The sequence below is a fragment of the Lycium barbarum genome, chromosome 12 (genome assembly GCF_019175385.1).
Source record: "Lycium barbarum isolate Lr01 chromosome 12, ASM1917538v2, whole genome shotgun sequence".
In the NCBI taxonomy this organism is placed as follows: domain Eukaryota; kingdom Viridiplantae; phylum Streptophyta; class Magnoliopsida; order Solanales; family Solanaceae; genus Lycium; species Lycium barbarum.
In genome coordinates, this window is record NC_083348.1 from 37775598 (window position 1) to 37795399 (window position 19802).

At 37.3% G+C, this 19802-nt stretch overlaps 1 protein-coding gene and 1 pseudogene across 3 annotated transcripts; one reads left to right on the plus strand and one right to left on the minus strand.

The window, feature by feature from the left end:
- The first annotated feature begins 1042 nt into the window (after nt 1-1042).
- Nucleotides 1043-9148, plus strand: LOC132622836 (protein DETOXIFICATION 45, chloroplastic-like). Of its 3 annotated transcripts, XM_060337505.1 has the most exons (16): nt 1043-1269; nt 1545-1657; nt 1733-1842; nt 2445-2587; nt 2724-2867; nt 3003-3127; nt 3424-3559; nt 4079-4175; nt 4250-4350; nt 5318-5481; nt 5819-5890; nt 7234-7350; nt 7434-7529; nt 7622-7743; nt 7907-7961; nt 8724-9148. In XM_060337505.1, exons 2-16 carry the CDS (start codon nt 1571-1573, stop codon nt 8736-8738), a joined length of 1584 nt encoding a protein of 527 aa, XP_060193488.1. In that variant the 5' UTR covers nt 1043-1269; nt 1545-1570; the 3' UTR covers nt 8739-9148. The 3 variants fall into 3 exon arrangements, with proteins under 3 accessions (XP_060193488.1, XP_060193487.1, XP_060193489.1); XM_060337504.1 differs by having other exon boundaries at nt 1545-1842; XM_060337506.1 differs by lacking the exon at nt 1043-1269 and having other exon boundaries at nt 1741-1842.
- A 237-nt stretch (nt 9149-9385) lies between these two features.
- LOC132623853 (isovalerate--CoA ligase AAE2-like) lies at nt 9386-13757 on the minus strand (annotated as a pseudogene).
- Between the last annotated feature and the right edge of the window lie 6045 nt (nt 13758-19802).

Genomic DNA, 19802 nt, shown 5'->3' on the forward strand with positions numbered 1-19802 from the left:
AATCAGACAGAAGGTTCACCCCTCACCCTGGGGGATTGGGGAGTTGAGACTTTCTTGCTCTTAGGCCCGCTGTAAGGCCAATAAGATCAGGAAGAAAAGTTATATAACCTAAGTATATTGATATATATACGTATATTCTTACTATATTTTAGGTATATGTAGTATAACACTATAACTTAAGCATATAACTTAATATATATATATGTATACACGTATATTCTGTATTGCTGACTTGCTGTTAGCCTGTTAGTCAGTAAATATTTAAACTTTACTTATAAACTTGTATAACATATGTAAACATACCTACAATATACTAATAAATACTAATATATATATATATATATATATAATACAAAAAACAAAAAAAAAGGGGTTTTGGACACTTTGAACCGGACCGGTTCCGGTTTGGGGTTTCAAACTGGTAAACCGGAACCGGTGGCCGGTTCCGGTTTTTTAACCGGAAACCGGCCGGTTCCGTAACCGGTTACCGGTCCGGTTCCGGTTAAACCGGTTGACGGGCTTACTCAATGTCAATCTAAATGTTAAATATTAATCCCTCCATCCTAATTTATGTGTCACCATTTGACTAGGCACAAAATTTAAGAAAGAAAGCTACTTTTGAAATTTGTGATCCAAAACAAGCCTGAGATATTTGTGTAATTGTAAATCATCTCATAAAGTTAAATTATTTCTAAATATAAAAATATGACATTTTTATGAGACAAACTAAAAAAAAAAGTGCGCCACATAAATTAAGACAGAGAGAGTAAGTAGTACCAATATTTACAATCAAGTGATATCAATAGAAAATTTTCACATAAGAAGAATAAGTGTTTGTTCAGTTCCCACTAATCCTCTTTCTCATTTTCCTTTTAGGTCCATTAACGTAATTGGATTTTTTTTTTTTTTTGGAAAAAACACAGTCTAGATGTTGATTTCTTAATTTTTTAAATTAGTATAGACCCAGATAATATTTATAGAGTATCATTATTCATTAATATTTAAAATTATAATTTTAAAAATATTATTTGACGAGCAGCCTCCTATGTGTGCCTTTTGGGCGCCAGTGAATTGAAGAGACTCTCCACCTACCCGCTTTTCATTTCCTCCACAACTTCACCAAACCATCAATTAAAGAATATACTATTGTTTACTGCTATATAATCACATTTACCTATGCAAATGTAGCTCCTAAAACAGCAAAGATACTCCCCAACTTGAAGGATTCCTTTAGATTCTGCTCATGTTCTTTTCAGATTGACAATTCTGGTACTCTAATTTATGGAGATTTTCTTGGTTTCAAGTGCTTGTTCTTACATGTTGTCTTCCTATGTCATTTGGGTTTCTCAAGAATTTATTGAAGTTGCTTTTTTCCCCTTTACCTTCTTTTTTTGCTTTTATTATTGAAATCTTGAAACTGCACATATGAAGTTAAAGGAATATTTATTTCTTCTTCGTTTTGATATTCTTCAGATTTTCAAGCGGAAAAGAACTTAATCTGGATTATTAAGTAAACAGATTAATTGGGTGTTTGAATTTTGCAGAAACTGCACTGCATTTGTGAACTAAAATGGGAGTCCTTAAGCTCACAGGCGCAGTAACACGTGGAACTAGTGGTAGAGAATGTGCAAGAAGAACCTTAACGAAAGCTTTTTTAGTTAAGACTTCAACATGGAACAATTATCATGGATTAACATTTGCAAAGAGATCTAAATTGGACAATGTTGTTAAGAATTGTAGGTTAGCTAGTGATGACCAAGATGTGGATTCTTCTTATCTTGAAGAGAAGTTTGGCTCAACCAGAGATCAACTATTAAATGGGTCCTCAAGTGAAGGAGCTATGTAAGTTCTTTTCTTCTTTTTGTTAGGAGTTAGGAGGTAAAGATTCGAGAACCTCCATGTTACTCTCTCTCTCAGATTATGTGACACTTTCCACTTTTCGAGATTTAAACTATGTAAACGTTAACCAACATTTTAAAATGTATTTTTTCATCGCATTGACATGAGAAGAATTGCAACTTCTATAGTTTTTAATATCTAAAGTTTAATTCTAAAATGTTGAGTTTGATATAATCCAATTTAGCTTCAAAGATTAGTCAACTTGATTCTGGAGAAGCGAGAAGTGCCACATAAATTGGGATAAAGGTTGTATATGTTTTGTCGAACTTCTGTGTGGAAAACTCTTCCGTGCACATAGGAGATGTTACATTTTACATAAGGATATTAGAGAGTGTATTCATTTTTAATTTTCTATATCTTGTTTGTGTGTTTACTCAAAGTGCATTGGTCACAACTGCAAAGAAAAAATTTGTTGTGAAAATTAGATTCATGGGAAAATTCTACCAAGATTCTTCCACACAATAAAACTCACTGTCCCCATTCCCTCTTCCCCGAGGTAGTAAATTATTAAATAAAACTGGATAATTCTAAATTTTAGACCTCAGTGCATTGTCAGGAACTTCTATTGATCAATCCCCGACTCAGGATGTACAAACCGAGCTTATAATGCTTTCATTGCCTGCTATTGCTGGACAAGCAATTGAACCGTTGGCACAACTAATGGAGACAGCTTATATTGGACGAATGGGTTAGTCATTGTCCTATATTCCATTTAGTTAGGTTGTGCTTCATTTTTTCATCTTTCCTTTATTTCTATAGATAAATGTTTAATGGAAACAGTGAACTCCAGTTCATTCCTAAAAAGCTCTTTGTTTTGATTAAAGGTGCATTGGAGTTGGCATCAGCTGGAATTTCTGTATCAATCTTTAACATAATATCAAAGGTGTTCAACATCCCTCTTCTGAGTGTGGCGACATCGTTTGTGGCTGAAGACATCTCTAAGTATGCAGATGAGGATTCAGCTGCTGGTAAATTTGCATAGGTGCTAAAAGGTTCTTAGATTACACAAATACACACACTCACAAATTTATAGGGAGATGGTAAACATTAAAAGATAAAAATCATTTGTCTGCCTCTGAAACATCAAGTGTTTCCTGAAACAGCTGAAAGAAAAGCACTTCCGTCTGTCTCCACTGCCTTAGTTTTATCTGCTGGGATTGGTTTGATTGAAGCTGTAGCAATGTATCTCGGTTCTGGACCATTTCTCAGCATCATGGGTTTATCAACGGTAAATAATCCTCACTGAAATACATCCGGATAGCCTGATATGTTGTTTAAAGTTTTTTTTTTTTTTGGGCCCGTCCATTAATTACGGGCGCTAGTATATCTCTATGTATATTATATGTATATTAATACTTAATTCACAAAAAATATACATTTACCGGCTATTATGTTTTAGATCCAAAAATGTAATTATCCCTTGTTTAAATGCTACTATAATTTAAGCTTGTATATGTGCCAACATATATGCTTGCAGATTGAAATTGCATTATGGTAACTAGAATCTTGAACCTTTTTCAACAGGATTCAAGCATGCGAATTCCAGCAGAGTATTTTCTTAAACTTAGAGCACTTGGTGCTCCAGCTGTTGTGCTTTATCTGGCTGTGCAAGGCATCTTCCGTGGTTTTAAGGACACAAGGACCCCCGTAATATGTTTAGGCAAGTCTTCTGAACTGTTGGTAGAAAATTCAAGAAAAGAGTTTTAGAACTTAGGTGTTAACCTCTTTTGTTCCATTGCATGCCTTTAAACAGCAGTTTGGGAATCATTAGATGAACGTGTATAACTAAGTTTTGGGTGATGTAAATATGATACTGTATATGTTTCAATATATCTCCACATCCAAGTAGAGCACCTATTTTCTTTTGTTTTATGTAATGACGTGTTCAGCGTCAAGTCATGTACTAATCAATCATAGAACCAGATTGTAACAGAAATTTATATTGAGCTTTATCTGAAAAGAAAAATTCTTGGAGAAGTAGTAATTTACCTTTTTGGTTTGTAGTGTCACTATTTATACTAGAGGAAGAAACTTCCATGGAATATTTTTCTGCATGAAAGAAGCTAAACTGACTCTTGTTCTGTTAGTTGAGCATGCATTTTATTTTGTTGATCTTTCAATATCCTTTAAAAAAAAAATTCTCTAACTTTAACTGGTAGAAAATGGATGGATGTTGCAGGATTAGGGAATCTATCAGCTGTATTTTTCTTTCCCATCTTGATGTATACTTTTCAACTGGGCATCACTGGTGCAGCCATTTCTACTGTTGCATCTCAGTATGTTCCTGGAAATTTCTACTTTCATTTCGTATAACATCTGGCAAAAAGAATCTAATGAGTTTAAATTTCAGATATATTGTGGCCATTTTGATGTTATGGAAGCTTAATAAAAAGACTGTATTGCTGCTGCCAAGCATTAAGAACTTGCATTTTGGTGGCTATTTAAAATCTGGTAAGTGAAGTTGTTGAGCTAATTAATCCCTTGGACAAGTTTTTGTTCCAAATAGTCTGACATGTTGTATATAACTTTTTATGTTAGTGCATGATGAAAAAAAATGCATATCCTTCTTTTCCTTCAGAGTAGCTAAATACTTTTAGATATTTCATTACTTTGGCTTAAACAAGTCTGTTCTTAGAAAATTGCAGACTACAGATTATAAGTGGCGGATCCAGAGCATTAGTTGTGGGTTCACACGAAACCTGTAACTTTTGCTCAAACTCTGTATGTGTATTAAAATATCCACTAAATATCTAGAAATATTTGATTGTGAACCCAGTTATTATTGTCTCGGACCCGTAAACTTCAAATCTTGGATCCGCCTCTGCAGATTATAGTTACCGTCCTCTCCGGAAGAGTTGTAAAACAATAACATGAGCTAGAAACTTAGTTCCTTAAAGGGGAAAATTTGTTCCAATGTACTAGCAGTAATGCTTTCATGTTTGTTTTACCGTAGTTGCAACTCCCGGAAATTCTTGGAAGAAACAAAAGTTACTCAAAACACTTTATAACTTGATCTAAGTCTTTCTACTTTGAAATTGAATTTCAAGTAATAGCTGTTCTGAAACCCTCAGGGGTTGGCCTGGTGGTAATTGGCTTGAGCCTTGGGGTGCTCCCTTTCAAGGTCTCAAGTTCGAAACCCACTGGGTGCAAACAATTTCTGAGGGCCATCGGACTGGGGTAAAACCCTGAATTACCCGTGGTGCACTTGAGGGAAACTCCTTGCCGAGGGCCTGTGCACCCCTGGGATTAGTCGGGGCTCAAAGAGACCCGGACACCCGGTGCTTAATCAAAAAAAAAAAAGTAATAGCTGTTCTGATGATTAACCTGTAATTGAGCTAGTCCGGGTATTATTTGAGAGTTTTCATTCTCTCTTGTGTTAGTCTCTGAGAGAATTGGCTTAACTTTTGTGTGGCATTAGGTGGTTTCCTTCTTGGGAGAACTCTAGCTGCTGTTCTTACAGTAACTTTGAGCACTTCAATGGCGGCTCGATTAGGAGCAATACCCATGGCCGCTCATCAGATATGCTTGCAAGTATGGTTGTCTGCCTCGCTACTAGCGGATGCCCAAGCTGCATCTGGTCAGGTAAGCATTTTTGAATGAGTTTGCAATTACATGTTAATGATGGAAACAATATTAACTGAATTTTTGAGCTACTAAGCCTGCATCGAACATTTTCGGTAGTTTCAATATGGATGTTGAAGCCTTCCCTTGGAACATTTTCAGGTCTTTGTCATAACTATAGAGACCTGTTGGACAAGTCTATTTTTTTCTATTTAACCTTTTGTTTGTTCACTGTGGTTGTGATCCCGTACGATGTCTTCTGCAAAACATCGAAGCATGACAAGTATATGTCCCCATTGCAGAAATCTTTATCAATTTTACTGTTTGACGAATATACTTATCATTCTCCATTTTGTAGGCTCTCATAGCAAGTTCTTTTGCAAGAAAGGACTACACCAGAGTTAAAATGATCACACATGAAGCTTTAAAGGTTAGATAGCCTCTTTTGTTGCATATTATAGCTCTCATAGATGGAAGGAAAATGAGAGATTCTTAGGGGTCTGTTCGGTATGGAGGAAAACATTTTTCAGAAAATGTTTTCCAATTTTCTCATGTTCATTTGGTCAAAACTTTTGAAAAACATTTTCCGCAAAATTGGGGAAAATGGCTTCCCTAATAAAAGTAGGGAAAACAAGTTCACAACTTCATCCACCAACCACCCAACCCAATCCCAACCCCCACCCTACACCCCCCCCCCCCCCCCCCCCGCCCAAAAATAATATTTTTTTAGAAAAAAGGTTTTGACATTATTTTTGGTTTTTTGCTACCCCCCTGCAAAAAAAAATATTTTTTTTTGCACCCCACACCCCTACCCCCCCCCCCCCCCCCCCTCCCCCCAAAAAAAATTAATATTTTTGAAAAAAAAAATTGACGTTTTTTTTGGTTTTTTGCAACCCCCCCACCCAAACCCCGCACCCTACGCCCCCCCCCCCTCCCCCCCCCCCCCCCCCCGCTCTCCAAAAAAATTGAAAAAAAGTTGACAATTATAAAAATTGAATGTTTGCGTGGTTAAAAATTAAAACTTTTGGAAGGGGTGATGGGGTTTTTTTGGGGGGGGGGGGGCGTGGGGGTGTGTGGTGAAAAGATTGTTTTTGGGGTGGGGGGTGTAGAAACCTGCAAAAGACAATAAAAAACTTCAAAACTAAAATGTTGGGGTTGGGGAGGGGGGACGGGGGTGATGGGGGATGTGGTTGTGTAGAAAATTTAGAAAAAAAAATTAAAAACTTCAAAAAAAATGTTGTGGGAGGGGGTGGGTGAGTGGGGAGTAGGGTGCGAGGGGAGGGGGTGGTGTATGGGTTACGGGAGTGGTTGGGGGTGGGGTGCAAAAAACAAAAAATAAATAAAAAATGGAGGGGGTGGGGGCGTAGGGGTGGGTGAGTGGGAGTGGGGTGTGGGTGGGGGTGAAAAAAATCAAAAGAAATTTTTTTTTGGAGAGGGGGGGGGGGGGATGGGGGTGTAGGTGGGTGGGTGGGAGTGGGGTGTGGGTGGGTTGGGGGTATGGGGTTGGAGTTGGTGAGGCTTGGATGAGTATTTTCCGAAAAACGTTTTCTATCAACCAAACGAACATGAGAAAATAAGTAAGAAATTCACTTATTTTCTAGGAAAACATTTTCTAGAAAAACATTTTCCTCCATACCGAACACACCCTAGGTGTTTCCTTTTTCCTCCTCTCTCTCTTTCTCTCTCTCTCTCTCTACTTATTTATCTTCTTCTTCTTTTTTTTTTTTTAGTTTCTTTTTTAAGTATTTAACAAAGTGCTCTTGATATTTTTAGACAGGAATGGCTACTGGAGTTTTGTTAGCCATTATTTTGGGTCTGTCTTTTCCTTCTTTTGCGAAGTGCTTCACAACTGACTCTCAAGTGCTAGATATTGTTAGATCTGGTTTACTGGTACGCTTTATCTATTCTGCAATCAGTTTTATTTGTCCCTTCAGTTGCATCTTCCTCAGCATCTCCTGTCCATCTTTTTACAGTTTGTCAGTGCCAGTCAACCCCTTAATGCTCTAGCCTATATTTTTGATGGGCTCCACTATGGTGTTTCAGATTTCCCATATGCAGCTATCTCCATGGTATGCCGACCTCTATAAACTGCTACAAAAATTAAAAGAAAAGTTACTCTTTATGCCCCATCTTGTTGCTGATATTTCCTCACAATTTCTAGATGATCGTGGGTGCAATCTCTTCAGTGTTTCTACTTTATGCTACTCCTATAATTGGTCTTCCTGGAGTTTGGTCTGGTTTGACTATTTTCATGGGATTACGCTGTGTGGCTGGTTTCATGAGGTAATTGACTACCAAATAAAGAGCATTGTTAAGGTCCTTTTTGGTTTAACAATATGTTCTTTGGAAATTAAATATGTTATCTGATTGTACATTCTGAAGTACCTTCCATAGAGAACCTTGCTTAATTCTGTTTGACTAATTATGATTCATGTTTCTATTTCAGGTTATCAGTGAAAAATGGTCCATGGTGGTTCTTACAGGACTCACAAGAAAATGAGGTCAGTTGACTCTTTAACTTTCAGTAGGTTTCACCAGTCAGGTCACAACTTGCACTAATGTTGATGCGCTGATTTTCTTTTAAATTTTAACTTCCAGCTAGAATGTCCTAAATGCTAGCATGTGCAGCTCTGCCCAACATATGTAACCCACACCCACCTCCTGCCCCCATCCCCCACAAGAAAACATGGAGGAAAAAAAGAAATGAAAAAGTGCATATAGACTATAGTAGCTAGATTTGTGCAGTTGCGCCATTTCAGATGCTTGGCAAAATATGAACCGCGTTATATACTTGTTTAGCTGCATTAGGGGCTGAGGGAGAGGAAAGAGGGCTTAATTGAAGGAGTAGAAAACATGACCTAAAGAATTATTTGAAACCCCTTTGCCACCCGCTGGAAGCTTTCCTTGTTCTGTTAATGGAATTTAACTATCAATATCATATTTATACACACACACATATATACATATATGAAAATTTTAATTTTCTGACAAATGGGATTCAATTGACCACCTTTTGGCCAATGTGGCTCCGCTAGTGGCTTACTCCTCTATGCAGCACTAAGAACAAATCCTAATGCTAGCAAGCAGGCCTATTACCTTCTTATGTGACACTGGAATTACTTGTATTTTTGCCTTCCATTGAATCCTAATTTATGCCGTCTTTTCATGTGCATCTTCTCATGAGTTCTACTTTCTTATATACTTACTCTTTTCATGTGCCTCTTTTTCTGATGAGTACTTCTTTATGTATTTTCATTTTCTAGGTTGCAATATCATAGGAATGCATTGAGATTAGAGCCTGCAGGCTTTTCAAATGAAGTTAAAGCATAGGGCAATGGAGCTACAATTGCACAACAGACCCAACAAAGTTGAATCAATACATAAATCAGCTGTGGTGTAAAATTTTGCAACTATACCTTGCCATGTAGAATCATCTGTTACTGTTCTACTCAAACCTTAGGACTTCATAGGCTCCATTCTTTTACAAAGTTCGTATATTTTGAAGCCACAAATGTCCTGTAAATTTCATTTGACAAATAAATGAAAGAAAAATCTTCGTTTGTTTCTACTATAAGTAGACCAAATTGAGCAGAAGCCTTGAAGTTTGGGGAAAAAGATGTAGAACAGAAAAATAGAAATAAAACAGAATTCATGAGTGGATATTCCCATGTTCGAACCATACTTCAAATATAGTGCTTTTTGGGACTTTACTTATATTTACTGTCAGTTTAATCAAATCTGTATACTAGCAGTGTAATTTAATAAAGGCTGCTTGCATTATTTTTCAGGTAACTAATTTCACTTATGATGGATGATTGCCTGTAATTACTTTTTAAAAGACGTGATAGTTTAATTACTTTTACGCTATTAGTGTATTTTACTTGTCTTATCGCAGTGTATCCCAATTTGTGGAACAGAACTTTTCTCTTACTGGAACATAAACTTAAAGATACAAATGAATGTTATTACCAGCAATGTAGATTATTGAACTGACTAATGATACACAGACTATTTAGCAAATGACCTTCATAGAGTCAATCCCAGTACTTCAGAAAAGACTGCCCAAGGCTTCTGCTTTCTCCCTTGGGATCTTTCCAGTTGAAGTTTTTGGGAGATCTTCAAATATAACTGTCCGAGGTGCCATGTAATGAGGCAAATTATCCCTGCAGAAGTTGGTAATTTCTTGTGCACTAACATCCCATCCCTCCTTCAACTTCACGATTGCACAAGGTATCTGTCCCCAGTGGTTATCTGATCGAGCGATTACTGCAGCTTCAAGCACTGCTGGATGACTATACAAAGCCCTTTCCACCTCAACACTTCTTATATTCTCTCCACCGGAGATTATGATATCTTTCAAACGATCCTTAACTTCTATATAACCATGAGGATGTTTTACAGCAAGATCACCACTATGAAACCATCCACCTCTAAAAGCTTCTTCTGTTGCTTTTTGATCTTTTAAATATCCGCTCAATACTGTATTCGCTCTAAACATAACTCCTCCAATTGATAGACCATCCGCAGGAACCTACTCCATGGTGACGGAACCTCTTACATCAACTTCCTCTATAAAAAGATGCTGCACTCCTTGTCTAGTTTTGAGAGTAAATCTCTCATCTGAAGGCAAAGAAACCCACTCAGGCTTCCACAAGCAATATGTACCTGAAGGATCATTAGCACTGAATTTTATTCACTAAAACAGTAGAATCACGAAATGTTGTCACATTAAATTAATTTACTGACTATAATAATGAAGTCACAAACTGTTTTTTTGTGACTTCACTGTTATACTTGAGTGATCATACGTAAAATTAATCTTGTACCTGTACCATGTGTCTCTGTTAGTCCATATACGTGATTTACTTCAAACCCCAAAGGATTTGTGGTAGTGGTGGTGAACCTCCTGTCATGATCTTCACCTTGTGTGGAAGTGGTTTCCGGTCACACGACGGCGTATTGGCTATCATGTTCAAGACAGTAGGTTCACCACCCATATGTGTCACCTTGTACAGTGAAATGCTTTCAAATATTTCTTTTGGAGATACACTTCTGAGACAAACATTGGTGCCACCTACGGCTGCTAGACCCCAAATCAGGCACCATCCATTGCAGTGAAATGTTGGAACAGTCCAAAGATAGATAGGCAGTGAACTCATCTCATGAAGCAAAAATGTTGCAATAGAATTGAGATATGCACCTCTATGACTGAAAACAACTCCTTTGGGTCTTGACGTTGTTCCAGATGTATAGTTAATGCTAATAGGGTTAAATTCAGTTATTGACCACCTTATAGCAAAATCACTCTGCCCACTTTCAAGGAGATTTTCATATTCATAAGTGTTGGAGTTCTTACATGTAGGACTGGAATTGTTAGATTTTTCTGAGATTATTACAACAAGAAGAGGTTTTGTTTTATTGCTAGCAAAAAGAGAGAGTGTTTCTTGAGCAAGTCGGAGCAATTGTTGATCCACAAATATGATCTTTCCTTCTGAATGCATTAAAGTGTTGATATCATGGCTGAGTCGAGACGTGTGTTTAATGTGCAAAGAACTGCTCCGGCCATTGGTACTGCAAAATGCAGCTCTTGTATTGCTAGTACATTACCCCCTGTTTGGATGGTGGTTTCCCGTGATTCATTAATATATGGTTTTGTATAAAATCAATATTGTTTCTATTGTTCTTAAAATTATGTGGTATGGTGTTGTAAACCCGTGGTTCATCCTATGGTTATATAACTATGAAAAATCTCAATTTTTGTAACCACGAATTTGGTGGTTTTTCCGTGGTTACGTATTTTATTTCCCTATTATACCCCACCCTCCACCATCCATCCCACCCCACCCCCACTCTACCACTCACACTCACCCCACCCCACCCCACCCTTACCCCACCATCCACCATCCACCCCACCCCACCCTTCCCCACCCTGCACCTCCACCCCACCCACCCTTACCCTACCACTCACCCCAACCCACCCCCCACCCCCAATTACCCCACTTCTCTACCACCTATCCCCACCACCCCAACCATCACCCACTACCCCTCACCACCGCCCAATCCCACCCCACAACAATTCACGCCCACCTTACCACCTACCTCACACCATCCACCCCTCCACCACCCTCACTCACTACCCCTCACCACCACCCAACACCACAACCACTCACCCCCACTCTACCACCCACTGCCCCCACCCTCATCCCACAACCCCCACCTCACACCACCCACCCCTCCACCACCCCCACCCACTACCTACTTATTTTTTAAAGTTCCTATTTTGTTTTATTAATATATAAATTAATTTCTAATTAAGAGTTAAGGGTATTTTAGTAAACTTACAAGTTATTATACAGTACCATACAGTCAAACCAAACAATACAAATGTCATTAAACCACAACAAACAATACAGTCTATCCAAACATTGTGTTCATTAATACAGTACAATACAATACAACACCATACCGTACCATACCATACTGTACATTAATGAACCACGGGAAACAACCATCCAAACAGAGGGTTAGGGGCTAGTGTTGCTACCTGCAAAAAGGAATTTCAATTCTATAAAAATGAGGATGTGAATCATTTAAGTAGTAGTGTCATTGTTAAATTGGTATAATATAATAAGAAAAGCTAATTGAAGACCAAAGGAGTAAATAAAATAAAAAAACAAGAAGGGGATCCCTAGTTTAGAGCATCTGAAAAGGGATTTGCCAAATGTTACATCATTTGAGTACAAGCATGCAACATTACAAAAATCAGTCGTCATTGTCACTCTACAACAAAAATGACTTCCGTTTAAGCATACTGAAGCTCAAAAATTAAGCCTAAGCACCAAAGATGAATATTCAAGCAGTTTGCGCAAGTACTTAAGCGGCTGTATTCTATTCTTGCAATTTCCTGTCTTTATAATTGATGTGCAATAATAAAAAGATGAGTTAAGGGTCAAAAACGCACCTCAAGTATTACTTTTTTTTTTTTAATTTCCTACCTGAACTATTAGGTGTGACAGTTTCCTACCTAAACTATCACCAACTAGTTAGCAAACCACCCCTCAACTATCAATTGTTCACTTTCCCTACCTCAACTTGTTTTATACCACAAGTTTTAGAAGTCTTACTTTCATTCTTGAACTCTGTACCTGGCTCGTCAAATACAATCTCTTAAATTTAGACTGAGGGAGTATATTGCAAGAGTCTAAAGACGAAAGAACCAAAACAAAATCAGAAAGAGTTCAACTTTTATATACTGAATAAGGCATATTCCACTATAGGTTAAAGTACGAATAATATAAAAGCATGTATGTTTCCCGTGTATGTAAGTTTTTTTTCTAGCTTAAGATAACATATACTTTTATGTATATAATTAAACTAGCTGTTACAAAATGTTATCCTTCTCCTCGATCTCTAATTTGAAGGGTCATTGACATACTAGTAGACAAATGAAGGCGGGCAGTGTATGTAAGTTGAATTAATTTGAAATAATTAACAGGGCAAGTGATTTCTTTTCAAATTATGTTCAGAAGCAAGTGAATAGCATAACTCATAGCCATGTAACCATGAAACAGAGATTTTTCCCATTCACGAATCGATGATTTTTTTTTATTATAAAACACGATTTTCCACTTCATTTTCACTGAACCAACTCACTGGAAAAACGTATGGTGAAAAACAGGTTCCCATTGAAACGTTGGGAAACTTTCTAATTTTTCCATGTAGAAATACTGTTATTTTTTCCCCCACTAATTCAATCAAAATATCTATGAGAATGCCACGGAACATTTTTTAGTGGGAAATTTCGGTGAAAAAATAGTACTAGTAATTTTTCAGTAGTGAACATTGTTGAATGGATCATGAAGAAGTTAACATAAAATCTTACCAGATCCCCACGAGAAATACCCAAGTGATGAACTAGAGCAGAAGCAAGCTTGAGACACCTAACATGGGTCTGTTCCCAAGTGTACATCACAGTAGAAGAAGGATTGCGATATGTAACCGAAGTCCTTTCACTGAAAACATTCGCTGCTCTTTCCAAGAAACTTATGGGTATCAACGGAACATAATTTGCATCATATTTAACTACTCCCTCCATCGATGGCCATGAAGACTCAGGTTGATGATGATGATCCATAGAAAGCTGGCACAACAAGAGGTGCCTCTTAGTGCATGAGAGGTGAACTCTACTAAAGGCCAATCTTGAGTCCTTGAAAAAGTGACTCATGTTGCGGTGATGTTGGCAACATTTTATTAGTTTCAAAAGATTTTATCTAAGGTGGCTTATCCGCTTTAATTTATTCACGAGAAGCCAAAAATAAGAGGCTTCATGAGAGCAATATGTGGCAAAAAGAATTAGCCAAAGTAATACTCCGTCCGTCCAATTTGTTTTACACTTTTCGCTTTTCGAGAGTCAAAATTTTTAATTGTAATTATGAATTTGAATATAGAATCTTTAAATTTTTTGAAATAAAATTTACACATTTGGAAACTACATAAAAAATATTATAAGTCACCATAATTAAGAATTTAAAATATTTAGAAGACATGAAAAAATTACGATCAAAGAACAACTCAATCCGTCATTTGACTCTCAAAAAGCAAAGATGTCAAACAATTTGGGACGGAGGGAGTAACATACACTCCTATACTTGTCACGCTTGAAGATCATACTCATACCTATAGTACCCTACTTCACTTCATCCGTAGTCATCAACACAATTGCCTTTTTTTTTTTTTTTTTTTTTTTTTCTTTTCATTAGGTAATCATTACTTCCTTAATTAGCTAATCATTGCTGCAGTTATTTTCCCCATTGTTGATTACTCCTTCCGTCCCAATTTATGTGGCATTTTTTCGCTTTCCGAGATTCAAACTGCATGAACTTTGATCAACAATTTAATATGCATATTTTCACCAAATTGATACGAGAAAAGTTGCACTTTATAGTACTTGTCATGAAGTTTTCAAATATATAAATTTTAATGATAAAATATTAAGTTAATCTAATCAAATTTAACTTTAAAATTTAGTCAAATTGACTCTCGAAAAGCGAAAAGTGTTATATCCCGTATTTTTATACGTCGAGTTATTCGCAAGAGAATCGACTCAAGTTAAAGACGGGATCATTTTCGGGCACGAAACAGAAAATCTTTAATTTCCGGTCTCTATTAGAAAATGAATTGTTTATGAATTTTACTTAGTGTAAAAATATTAATGGAAAGTTGGGATTAATTTACCATGATTAGATTATTAAGTGGGGATTAAAAATTTAATTATTCATTAAACAAGTCACTAGTGCACTAAGTGGGCCCCACCAAGACATGTGGCCAAATTTAATTGGCTCAAGCCTTGAGCGGGACACTTGTCACTCCTAGGGGATGAAAATATAGTGAAAAATCTGTGCCCAAACCCTCATTTTCATCTTCCACAATAAGCTAGAGAGAGAGAGAAAACAAAAGCCATGGCATTCGGCCATGGCTAGCAAATTGGAGCTCAAATTTGTTGATCCAAAAATCAGATTTTTCCAAGTATTCCAACCAGTTAGGAAGGCTATAATAACGTGGAGTAGTCATTTGGAGCAACAAGAACAAGTATTAGTTTATTTCACAACTTCTAGCCAAATTAAGAAGCCAACTTGTTAAGGTAAGAATTGATCATTTTTCTATGTGTTTGAGGATGAAGTTGGACATGTGGTGAATGTGTAAATGTAAATTGTATGTGTGAAATTATATGTGTTGGTGTTGAAGCATGGTTGAAGCCATGAAATTATGTATCTTGATGCTGAAACATAGTTGTAACTTGGTAACACGAATTGTACGAATGTTGGAATGTTGTTGAATGCCATAGGGGCTGTTTTTAATTGAAATTTGCTGGACTGATTTGAATTAATATTTTGGTTGTTGTGATCATGGATTATGTGATGAGAATGAAGGAATTTAATGGTTAGAGTTGGAGTTAAAATTGTTGTGGGTTGTTGTAAGAATTATAGAGATAATAATGTGGTTTACTTGCATATGAATAGATGATGTGGTGTCGTGTGACTGCTGTTGTATTTCCCTGAAATTTGCTGAAAAGATTGCATGAAATAAGGCATAAGAAATGTATATGGGCTGCTTGGTGTATTGTAGGCGTTCGTTAGAATTTCGGGCATCGTTATGTTGTTGTTGTGGGCTGTTTTGATAAGGTTTTTGGTGGAAAATCTCATGTGATTATATGGCTATTTGAGGTTGTCATTGTTATGGTTAAATTGTAGTTAGGGACTGTTCTTGAGGAATTGGAGAACTAAGGATAGTTAAGAATTGTATTGTGACGTTATAATGGATGGGGCTGTTTTAGAACTTGTTGTAATGTTACGATAGTTTTCTTGCATATAGAGGTTGATGTTGTTGCTGTGTTGTTGCTGATGTGAATCATCAAACTTGGAGGAAAGAAGCGTATAAAATATCGTATGCGAAGTGTGTCGATCTGCTTGGTATATTCTTAGATGTTCGTGAGATTATCGGTCATTGTTATGTGGTAACTAAGGGCTGTTTTGTAATGAATTTCGTGGCTGTTTTGTGATGAATTTCATGGCTGTTTTATGATGAATTTTGTGGCTGTTTTGGGGCTGCTTGTTATAAATTTCGTGGCTGTTTTGTAGTGACATTTTGGGGGCTGTTTGTTGTAATTTTCGTGGCTGCTCTTGTTGAGTCGAAATGCAGGGATTATAGTTATGATTATGTACAATATATGTAGTATATTTGTTGGAGTATGGGCTGTTCTTGATGGCTGGTCTAACATTGTTAAAGGGGCTGGATAAACATAAGGAATTAGTGTATTAATCACTTTGTTGTTGTGGTTGTTGTATTCCATGGATGTAAAGAGAAAGAATGATAGCAATGGTGTATGTAGAGCATATGGGGCTGATTTTGTTATGTCCTTGAGTTGTGTCTTGTTATTGATGTTGTTGACCTCGTATGTGAGTTGTGGATGTATGCAAGTAGTGGAAGTGCTGCCCACTTGTTTTTATACAAGAATGAGTTATCGTTTACTAACAACCACCAATTTGACGGACATGCTACCATTGTTATAGGTTGAAGTGCCAATCCAGACGAGTTTAAATTATTGAATTGGTACAGACGACAAATGGTATGTAAAGCCTACCTTTCCTTCTTTTGGCATGACCTTTATGAAAAGAACAAATAACGTATATGTATGCTTCTAAAGAAAATCCTATTCTTAGAGCCACTAGGATGGCTAACATCTTTGACTTCCATAAGCTATTCCATATGACTTGATACGTATTTATGATGTTCGAAGATTATAGTTGTTATGTTTCCGAATGGTGTTCGAAAGAAAATCGAGATGACTAAAGTCTTTGATGAATACTTTGATATGTAAATATGGTCTTAAAGTCGCCATTTGATTTGATCCATAATGTTGTTCGAAAGTTTTCTAATATGAATGATACTTGAATTTCCAAGTATGGCTTATGAAATGTTTTTCAGAAGGTTCTGTACTTCAAAAGCTCGTAACTTTCTTATACTAATTCCGATTGACCCGAATCTTATTTTTGAGCCTTCAGATGTCGGTAAATATATTTGTCCATTGAGGTTTGAAATTTATTTATGTACTTATATGCATATGGTTTCCTCACTACTCCGCTCGTGCTTACTACTATGATATCGTTCGCCGGATCCCGGGCCGATTTTGTGATCGTGCGCACTATGATATATTCGGCAGTATGCTGTGTTACGGTTCCCGAGACCTCGCCATAGGGCCGGGTTCCGTTTATGAAGTTATGCTGTGATATGACTTATGATATGTTGTGATGATGTGTTATGTACGGGGTTGTACGGAGATTTGAAACCTTCTGGAGTTATGCTGTGTTGTGGCACCAGCGTCGGAGTGGTGACCACGTTCCTGAGCCTTATGCATGATTTCTGTTTGCATTATGTACATATGCCTTCAGTACAGGTTTTGATATATTGATCCGGTATTTTCTCTCTGTACCCTTCACTTCAGTTATGGTTTGGATTTCTGTACATTATGCTTTACATACTCAGTACATCTTTCGTACTGACCTCCTTTCTTCGGGGAGGGGGGGGGGGGCTGCGTTTCATGCCCGCAGGTACAGTGGTTCGAGACCCGCCAGTGTAGGCCACACATTCTGCTATTATAGAGTGCTCCTTTTGATCCGGAGCCAATATATTGGTACACATCTTTTGTGACATATATGCTTTTGTATATCTGACTATTTGGGGTACGGCGGGGCCCTGTCCCGTCATATGATTCTGTTATGGTTTGTAGAGGCCTGTAGTCATATATGTGGGTAATGGGTCATGTGTGTGTTCGTTTGTCTATGATCTACGTCTCAATGTGGTCCCGTTTGCTATTATGGCCAAAACGGCCCATATGTTTGTATATCTGGGCGATGTGTATTCCGCCAGCCTACCGGATTTGATATGATATTTCTGTACGGGCAACCGCTTAAGATGACATTTGTTCTTAGTATCTGTTTGAAATAACGTATGTTAAGTCTGGATAAATCTTTGATATGTCGATCTGGTATGTAAGTCTGTTTGGGGTGTCCAAATAGGACATCAGTCGCGGCCCACGGAGCTGGGTCGTGACAAAAAGTACCACATAAATTGGGATGAGGGAGTATATTAAATCAGTATCTTCTATTATTATTTCTTCTCTCCTTTTTATTCCATACTTATTGTTACACTCCGGAAAATTTCGTGTTACCAAGATTGTAGACGGCTTATGTTACACCTCGCAGTTTGGACGTTGAGTTCCGTAGGTGTTAACTGCTTAATTGTGAACACTGCAGTGATATGCGCCTATCTTATGGTTATAAGGGTTTACGTTCATATAGTAAGCTATGGAAGGATTGAAGGGCAAGTGAATTAAGGAAATTAAATTTGTTGGAACTTGGAAGAAATATGTGGGGCAATTTTGGCCCAACTTGGAGAAAGAATATCTTTTAGTAGATGAGGAGTTTTGAAGCAAAGTAAAAGCCTAAAATAAAGTTCGTTGTGTCTAGTTTCCAATGCAACAAACCGCTCTTCGATACGGCATCGAAGTGGAGAATTATGGACGTTACAATTTAGGCTGACAGAGCATAAACGCTGCTACAGTAACCGGGCTGCTACAGTACCGACTTGCTACATTAAACTGCTACAGTGACCCCCGACCCGAATTTGACCCACTATTTATGGATCAAATCTGGTCCTAAACCTCATTTTTCAGCCCAAGAATATTCCAAATATTTCCCAAATTTTCTATTAAATTCTCCCAACTTCCGTCCACTAGATTTTAACGCAAATTAAGTGAAATCCCCGAATTTAAGTTCGGACAACACATAGCTGCGATTATAATATCAAATTGCGGCGAAACTTGGCTTGGATTCAAGGTGATAATCGAAGTTATTGCAATTCTAGCGGGTGAAAGGTATGAATCTTTTCTTATTAGTATTGATTTAAGCTTATTTACGGAGGAAAAGTTACTAAATGAGCGTATAATGAATTTATGGGTCGAGAAATTGGATAAAACATCGTGTGGGATGTTTATAGAATATTTTGGTGTTGATAATATTGTTGTTGATGTTGGTATTGTTGTGGTTGTTGTTGGTTGTTGAATTGAGATTTTGGGCAAGGCATATAAACATAGGAGATGCTGCCGAAATTTCGGCAGATTCTAGAAAGATTTATTTGGAGGCTTAGGATAAGTATATAACAATGGGCCTAACAATAGTATGAATGGTTTTATATGTAGATTTCAAGATAGGAGGTAGGTTGGAAAGTCGAGAAGCGAACTTCCAGGTATGTTAAGGTTATCTTTTCCTTGTTTTTGGCATGATCTATGACAAGCGTGAAGCGTAATGATATCCATAATGAATTCACTCCTGGATGTAGGATATCCGAGTTCCTTGACTTCTTAAGTCCCGAAGGGACATCCATAAGTTGTGCTATTTCATAATGATGTCTAATTCCCGAAGGGTACATTATTCAGGTTTTCTTATTCCTATGCATTTCACATTTGATTTTTGAGTCTCGAAGGAGACAAACGAAAAAGGGAAAGAAGTTCCCATTTTTGAGAAGAGGGGAAGAAGTTCCCATTTTCTAAGAAAAGGGAAGAAGTTCCCGTTTTGAACTAAAAGTTGCTCCGAAGGGAGTCCTTTGATGGTTTCCAAAGAGTTTCGTGCATTTGCATATTTACATACATGCACGACATCATTTCATGGGGAAGGGGAAAGGGCTAAGGCATTAAATACGCAAACCACCTGATCAGCTAGTATACGATGATTATGATGCCCAAAGGGGCTGCCCGAAAGGGCCATTATGCTATTACACCCGAAGGG